At 44.9% G+C, this 7,990-nt stretch overlaps 1 protein-coding gene across 2 annotated transcripts in view; it reads right to left on the bottom strand.

Annotated features, from left to right (window-relative positions):
- The window catches only part of LOC115503221 (zinc finger protein 615), a 92,402-nt gene extending 84,940 nt beyond the window's left edge, over nt 1–7,462 (bottom strand). The window contains exons 1-2 of one of the 2 annotated variants that reach the window (XM_032591341.1): nt 7,376–7,462; nt 2,671–2,878 (exon numbers count right to left, since the gene is read on the bottom strand). In XM_032591341.1, coding sequence (XP_032447232.1) covers nt 2,671–2,685 — 15 coding nt within the window. In that variant the 5' untranslated portion in view covers nt 2,686–2,878; nt 7,376–7,462. Of the gene's footprint in view, nt 1–2,670; nt 3,414–7,375 lie in introns of those variants that run through there. The other variant, XM_032591342.1, reaches the window with a different exon arrangement.
- Between the last annotated feature and the right edge of the window lie 528 nt (nt 7,463–7,990).

The following is a 7,990-nucleotide window of genomic DNA, read 5'->3' as shown; positions in this document are numbered from 1 at the left end:
AGTTTATTTATTTTTGAGAGAGAGAAAGATAGTGTGAGCAGTGGGGGGGCAGAGAGAGAGGGACACACAGAATCCGAAGCAGGCTCCAGGCTCTGACCTGTCAGCACAGAGCCCGACACGGGGCTCAAACTCACGAACCACGAGATCATGACCTAAGCCAAAGTCAGACACTTAACTGACTGAGCCACTAAGTCACCCCAGATATTTTTTAAACTATGTTGCTATAGAAGCAAAATACATCCATGTTTAAAGTATGTATAACAAAATACTCAGTAAGCGTGCAGTGAAGCATCATTCAACAAATCAGAGGTTTCTGTAATAAGTAGTCATTAAATTCTGCTAAACTAAAAACATTTGCAATATATGTATTTGAAGCACTGGCTGTATCTATACATGAAGAAGAATCATACTTTTGCTATATAACTCTGTAATCATTGGAGTTTTTTACCTTTAAAATATATCCAGGCTGTTCTATGGGGTTAATATTTAAAAGGTAATAGAAGGAGATGGCACCTGGATGGCTCAGTCGGCTCACTCTCGATTTAGGCTCAGGTCATGATCTCACAGTTCGTGGGTTTGAGCCTTGAGTCACAGGGCCTCCTGGGATTCTCTCTCTCCCTCTGCCCCTCCCTCACTCACACACACACTCCCTCTCTCAAAATAAATAAACTTTAAAAAATATACTGTATTCCAATGGGGTGTCTGGGTAGCTTAGTCGGTCAAGCATCTGACTTTGGTTCAGGTGTTGATCTCACAGTTCATGATTCAAGCCTCACGTCAGGGTGCTGACAGCTCAGAGCCTGCACCCTGGTTCAGATTCTGTGTTTCCCTCTCTCTCTTCCTCTACCCCGCTTTCTCTCTCTCTCTTTCTCAAAAATAAACTTTAAAAAAATCCTTAAAAATATACTGTATCTTGGGGCGCCTGGGTGGCTCAGTCGGTTGAGCGTCCGACTTCGCTCAGGTCACGATCTCACGGTCCGTGAGTTCGAGCCCCGCATCAGGCTCTGTGCTGACAGCTCAGAGCCTAGAGCCTGCTTCAGATTCTGTGTCTCCCTCTCTCTCTGGCCCTCCCCCCGTTCATGCTCTGTCTCTCTCTGTCTCAAAAATAAATAAATGTTAAAAAAAAAATTAAAAAAAAATATACTGTATCTCAAAAAACAAATAAAATAGGGGCGCCCAGGGGCACCTGGGTGGCTCAGTCAGTCAAGGGTCCAACTTCAGCTCAGGTCACGATCTCACGGTTCATGGGTTCAAGACCCGCGTCGGACTCTGTGCTGACAGCTCGGAGCCTGGAGCCTGCTTCTGATTCTGTCTCCCTCTCTCTGTGCCCCTTCCCTGCTCATGCTGTCTCTCTCTGTCTTTCAAAAATAAATAAATGTAAAAAAAACCTTTTTTTTAAATAGGGGTGCCTGGGTGGCTCAGTTGGTTAAGCATCCGACTTCAGCTCAGGTCATGATCTCGCAGTCCGTGGGTTCAAGCCCTGCATCAGGCTCTGTGTTGACAGCTCAGAGCGTGGAGTCTGCCTCAGATTGTGTCTCCCTCTCTCTCTGCTTCTCCCCTGCTCATGCTCTGTCTCTCTCTCTCTCAAAAATAAACAAACATTAAAAATATTTAGTAAATAAAATAAAATAGGAGACAATAGAAATTGGCTTTGAACATGAGCAAGGAGCATGTACTATCTTACATTAAGGGGGAGTTTGAAAGCAAACTGCCTGGATCCCAACAACCTTACCCAACAACAGTACCTTCAACTCTCTACTGCCATATTTGAACTCAAACACCAACCAGTTCAGCCCCCTGTTCATAAGGACTTTTTAAAGTCATGCAGTCCTTCCATTTTCTTAGGTCACCTGGGTTTTATTTTCAGAATAACCCTGATGGCCGCAAGGCTGGATCCATGGGCCCTCTCGTTATGGTCCCAGAAAAAACTGTGCCCACTGAGGTCTCCTGGTCTATTCTCAAAGAGGACTCTGAGGAACCCTGTTTTGCATTTAGGAGAAAGTTGAAGTTCAAGACACCATCTCACATCTAGGAAGCACCCCTAGACAAAAGTCCGGATGCCTAGGTGCCATGAAATATATAGTGACATCCTTGTGGAACCAGTCTGCTTTCTCCTCAGTCATGGTCTATCCTGTGATCATCGTGATTCTCCGGTTATGATGGCCATCAAAGACATCAGACATAAGCCGACAGCTAACGTAGCCCAAAAGATGCTCCAGTCACACGGGATGTTCTAACACGAGTTAGTGTGGATCCTAACAACATGTTCCTGAGCCTATCTGCCTCGATACTGGAATTGGAATCTAAATCTATTTCTGCACAAATCCTATTTACCAATGTATACTCTTCCATTTAATTCAGTTGCATTTTATTTTATTTTTTTTTTTAATTTTTTTTTTTTAACGTTTATTTATTTTGGGGACAGAGAGAGACAGAGCATGAACGGGGGAGGGGCAGAGAGAGAGGGAGACACAGAATTGGAAACAGGCTCCAGGCTCCGAGCCGTCAGCCCAGAGCCTGACGCGGGGCTCGAACTCACGGACCGCGAGATCGTGACCTGAGCCGAAGTCGGATGCTTAACCGACTGTGCCACCCAGGCGCCCCTCAGTTGCATTTTAAAGTCCTCCAAAAATCAATCACAGAATTAAGGGAAGAATAAAATAAAGTCACCTGGTCCTTAATCATTTTCTTCTGTTATTGGAAAACAGCCAGTAACGGGGACGCTGTGTCTCTAGTTTCTCCTTGCATTGCCCTAAATTCCTGGTTAGAAATCTTGGTCTCTGGTCAGTGGTGTCCCCACAAATGACCGCACGCAGGTCCTGAGACCCGCTCCTTGCTTCGCTTGATGGATTTTGCTCCCAGAGCTGGGACCTGTGGGCTGAAAAGTAAGTTCACTTTGAGTGCACATTTCTTCTGGGCCCAGATGCTATCACTGCTACTGTCACTCACCTGATTTCAAGGCCATCTGTCCCTTTGTATGGAGCCCCAGAGGCTACTGCACTCTGGAGCAAAGAAACACCAGACTGTGAGTGTGTGGGCACTTTCTTCTAGGAAGTGAAAGTGGGGTCTGCAAAAGGCGCCATGAAAGGAGAGACAACACAGCATGACGCCCCCGACGGGGGCCTCTCACACAGGTCAGTGTTTGGGAGGAGAAGAAGTAAAAGGTGAGAATTTGGACATCTATTCCTTTAAAATCACATGTGTTCGTGTACCTCCTCAAAAGTCTTCATACATGGCTCAGTCTGAAGACCCAATGTGCTCAGCAAAGCATTATCTAACAAACCATTTTCATTAATTGTTATGTGAAAGAAATAAAGCCAAACCAATGGGAAAAAAATTAAAGCATATTGGACAAGGCTATTCTTTCTGGCTATATACACATTGAATGAAACTATAAAAACATGCTTTATATAAACCGAGTTCAGGGGCGCCTGGATGGCTCAGTTGGTTAAGTGTCCGGCTTCAGTTCAGGTCATGATCTTGCAGTTTGTGAGTTCGAGTCCCACATTGGGCTCTGTGCTGACAGCTCAGAGCCTGGAGTCTGCTTCCGATTCTGTGTCTCCCTCTCTCTCTGCCCCACCGCTCCCCACCCCGCTCGCACTCTGTCGCTCAAAGATAAACATTAAAAAAAAATTTTTTTAATAAAAAATAAAAAAAATAATAAGCCAAGTTCAAGAAAGTCATAGTAGTGCTTGGCTGGCCCAATCAGTGAAGCGTGTGACTCGATCTCAGGGTTGTGGGTTCAAGCCCCATGATGGGTACAGAGATTACTTTAAAAAGGTAAAATCTTGGGGCGCCTGGGTGGCTCAGTTAAGCATCTGACTTCAGCTCAGGTCATGATCTCACAGTCTGTGAGTTTGAGCCCCACATTAGGCTCTATGTTGCCAGCACAGAGCTCGCTTCAGATCCTCTGTCCCCCTCTCTGCCCTTCCCCTGCTCATGTGCGTGTGCGTGTACTCTCTCAAAACTAAATGAACTTAAAAAAGAAAAAAGGGTAAAATCTTTAAAAGAAAGAAAGAAAGAGAAAGAAAGCCATTATCTCTGGGGAGGGGAGGGGGTGGATTAGAGGCCATCACTTAAGTTGCATTTGCAGTCAGTGAATTTTTTTAAAAAGGATTTTTATTTGTTTATTTATTTTTAAGTAATCTCTACACCCAACGTGGGGCTCAAACTCACAACCCCAAGATCAAGAGTGGCACACTCCTCCGAATGAGCCAGCCAGGCGCCCCGCGATCAGTTTATTTCTTTAAAAAGTACCAGTGACCAACAAAAAAAAACAAAACAAATCAGGTACATCCTGAAGGAAAATTCCCACTGAATGACAATGACAGAGTGGGAAGTTTCAAGGGCCCATAACTCCACAGAAACATCAAAAAAACAAGCAAGAACTGTCAGAATAAAAAACAAAACAAAACCTTTATCATAACTCTGAAGAACTCTAAACTCATAGGTTTATAGCAGCAGAGTGATCACTCAATCAAGAAAGAGGCAACTTGGGGGGGCGCCTGGGTGGCTCAGTCTGTTAAGCGTCCGACTTCAGCTCAGGTCATGATCTCATGGTTCATAGGTTCGAGTCCCACGTCTGGCTGTGTGCTGACAGCTCAGAGCCTGGAGCCTGCTTCCAATGCTGTGTGTCCCTCTCTCTCTGCCCCTCCCCCCTACTCATGCTCTGTCTCTCTCTGTCTCTCAAAAATGAATAAACTTTAAAAATAAAGAAGAAAGAAATAAAAGCACCTGTGCATACTGGGGAATGTATAAAGCCAAGTACATGCACAGGGCAGGACACCTGCTCAGAAAAAAACCTGAGAAGACCCTAAGCTCTCCCTCTGGCTGATCTCTACACTCAATGCAAGTGGGAAATGAACGGTAAGGCAGAGTTGTAAACAAAATAGTCTGGCTAAGCACTGAAGGAGCACCCCGGGATACAACACACAACCATGAGACATACCAAGTGAAACAAGCCAGACACCAAAGGTCACATGTTGTATGATTCCACTTCTGTGAAATATCCAGAATAGGTAAATCCACAGAGACAGAAAGCAGATTGGTGGTTGTCATGGTCTGGGGGAGCAGGGGAGTATAGAGTGACTGCTTAATTGTTAGAGGATTCCCCTCAGAGTGATAAAAATGCTCTGGAACTAGACAGAAGTGGTGAGGGCACAATGTTATATATGTACTAAAATCCACTGCATTGTTGACTTTAAAATAGTTAACGTTGTTTTGTGAATTTCATTCAATAAAAACAATCCAACACGTCCTAAATATGTTCAGTAAAAAAATAAAGTACCTTCTTTAAAGCCAAGAACAAGAAAAGGATGAGCAGTAACACCTCGTTACATAATCTGTACCTATTCTGGAAATGCTACCCAGTTAATTTCATAAAAAATCAAGTAAGAGAAAAAAAGAATCAAATAAGAATAATCAGTATCAGAGAAGAGGAAGGGTATGATTAAAAGTTCCTTCAATGTGATTAAGTAAGGGTCAGAACTTCAGAGATTTGAGCGAACATATACCAAAAATAAGTTTTTCATCTTACATTCTATGAACTAAAAAAACAATATTTCTCGTATAAAAAAATAAGTTTTTGGTCAGATGGCTGATTATAGGACTTCTATCTAAGAGCGGATAGCATTCTGGGGGCACCTGAGTGACTCAGTCAGTTAAGCATCTGACTTTGGCTCAGGTCATGATCTTGCGGTTTGTGAGTTCGAGCCCCGCGTCGGACTCTGTGCCGACAATCAGAGCCTGGAGTCTGCTTCACATTCTATGTCTCCCTTTCTCTGTCCCTCCCCTGCTCACACTCTGCCTCTCTCTGTCCAAAATAAATAAACATAAAAAAATTTTAAATAGATAGCATTCCAAAACACACATTTCTTACAGCAGTGTTACATGACTGACTATTAGGGGAATGGCTTAACACTTCCTATTGAACACTTTCAATAGAGATTTTGCTAGAATCCAAAAAAAAATCCACTTTTAGGAAAAGTTGCAAAAGAAATAATGGAACAAGCAGGCCAAGTTGATATAAAAGTATAATTTTAGGTCTGCTAATAGAGAATTAATTGAATGCATAAAAGTATACACATCCAGTGAAATATTATGCAGCTATGAGAAATGCTAACAATCTATATTTAGTGAAAAGATATATACCTTGAAGTTATGCATAGCATAAGCACATGAAAAGATGCCCAATATCATTCTTCTTCAGAGAAATGAACATCAAAACCACAACTGAGATATAGTTAAAAAAAAAAAGAAAAAGAAAAAGAAAAAAGAAAATTGCAAGCGTTGATGAATATGTGGAGGAAATGGAACCCTCATAACTGCTCGTGGAAATGCAAAATGGTGCAGCCACTTTGGAAAATAGTCTGGTGGTTCCTCCAACAGTTAAACATATTTACCGTGTGACCCAGCAATTCCACACCAGGTTTATACCCAGAAGTAAAGGCATGTCCACACAAAACTTTGTACACACGGGCGCCTGCGTGTTTCTACGCAGGTCCCGATCTCACAGCCATGAGAAAGAGCCCCACTTCGGCTCTGTGCTAACGGTGTCAAGCCTGCTTGGGATTCTCTCTCCCTCTCCCCTCTCTCTGCCTCTCCCTCGCTCTCTCTCACAATAAATACATAAACTTTAAAAAAATATATATATTATTTTACTTGTGTTACAGTGGCATCGAAAAGAAGTGTTTGCAAGTGTGTGTGTATGTGTACACACAGTAAACTTCCAGAAAGGGCAAAATCCTCATCTTTAGTAGAAACCTTACCACTTTGGTTGTGTTTAATGCTCGATTTCCAACAAAGCTCTCATATCTAGGGGGTCGAGAGGAAGAGATGCGACCCCGAGGAAGAGAGGAAGAGAGGAAGGAAGGCAAACTAGGGCTTGGATTGGAAGGGCTGACAGGGAAAGAAACGTTGGAACCCACCCACCCACCTGCTTCAGCCCTCACAAACCTCTCAAGGGCCGACACACCTGGACTTCCCCCAAACACTCGTCACCCCCCACCCTGGAATAATCCCGAAACCTGTACCAGACACCTGTGTTCGCTAACCGCGCGCCCTCGCTCCTGTCAATGAGCCACAGGGTAAAACCCGAATCCGAAGCGGACACCGCTTTCGTGAACAAAACCCACTTCCAAAACTAGTCCTCAGTCGCTGGGCGCTACAGACGGGCACCGAACCCTGACCACAGACTCGGAAACGTGGATCTCGACAGACGTGTAATCACTGACCCTCACAATCCTTCAGGACCGACTCCAGAGGCACTGCACCCACACACACCCGACCACGGGCTCCCACTTCCGTCCTCTCCCCACGGACCCCACAGTCACCTCGGTCCTCTCACCCTGTTCCCCAGACGGACCCACACACAGACCTGATTTTCTAGAGACCCCACGACGACCTCCTACAAACTGCACTTCCGCGAATTCTCCTGCCGCGCCCGTGCCCAGCTCCCCGCCAGCGACGGCGGCCGGCGAGGGCCAGCGGCGTTTCTACGGAGCACGGACGCCTGGACTTCCGGCTTTTCCCGGAGTCAATATGTCCGCGCCCATCTGGCCACGGGTGTCCCAGGCGGCCATCCTTCTGTACTTGACGTACAGAAGGCGAAGTAGTCCTATTGGCGAGTCGCCAGGAAAGGCTCGGCACAGTGAGCACCTACGGAAAACGCTCCCATTTCTCGCACCTTAAATCTTGCGCTGCAAACCGCACGGATATTCAGAAGCTCGAGTTTACACAAGACAAACATGGGGTAATAAGCTATGTCCATCTCAGCGGGCTCGCGAGAAAAGTAAACGACTTTGCGCAAAGAAAGATTGCCGAAAGACACAAGGCGCAGTCTTCTTAGAAGTTGCGTGTCTCTACAAAGGAAAACACCTGTCAATGGAGGATAAAGGGCAAACATAAAGGGTAAATACCCCAGGAACGCTGATGACTGGATATAGAGGGCAAGAGGAAGATTTGGAGAATCTTCAGTATCTTCTCCAGTATC

The sequence above is a fragment of the Lynx canadensis genome, chromosome E2, assembly GCF_007474595.2.
Source record: "Lynx canadensis isolate LIC74 chromosome E2, mLynCan4.pri.v2, whole genome shotgun sequence".
Lineage (NCBI taxonomy): Eukaryota > Metazoa > Chordata > Mammalia > Carnivora > Felidae > Lynx > Lynx canadensis.
The sequence above is the reverse complement of the archived record's forward strand: the minus strand, read 5'-3'. Positions and strand labels throughout refer to the sequence as shown.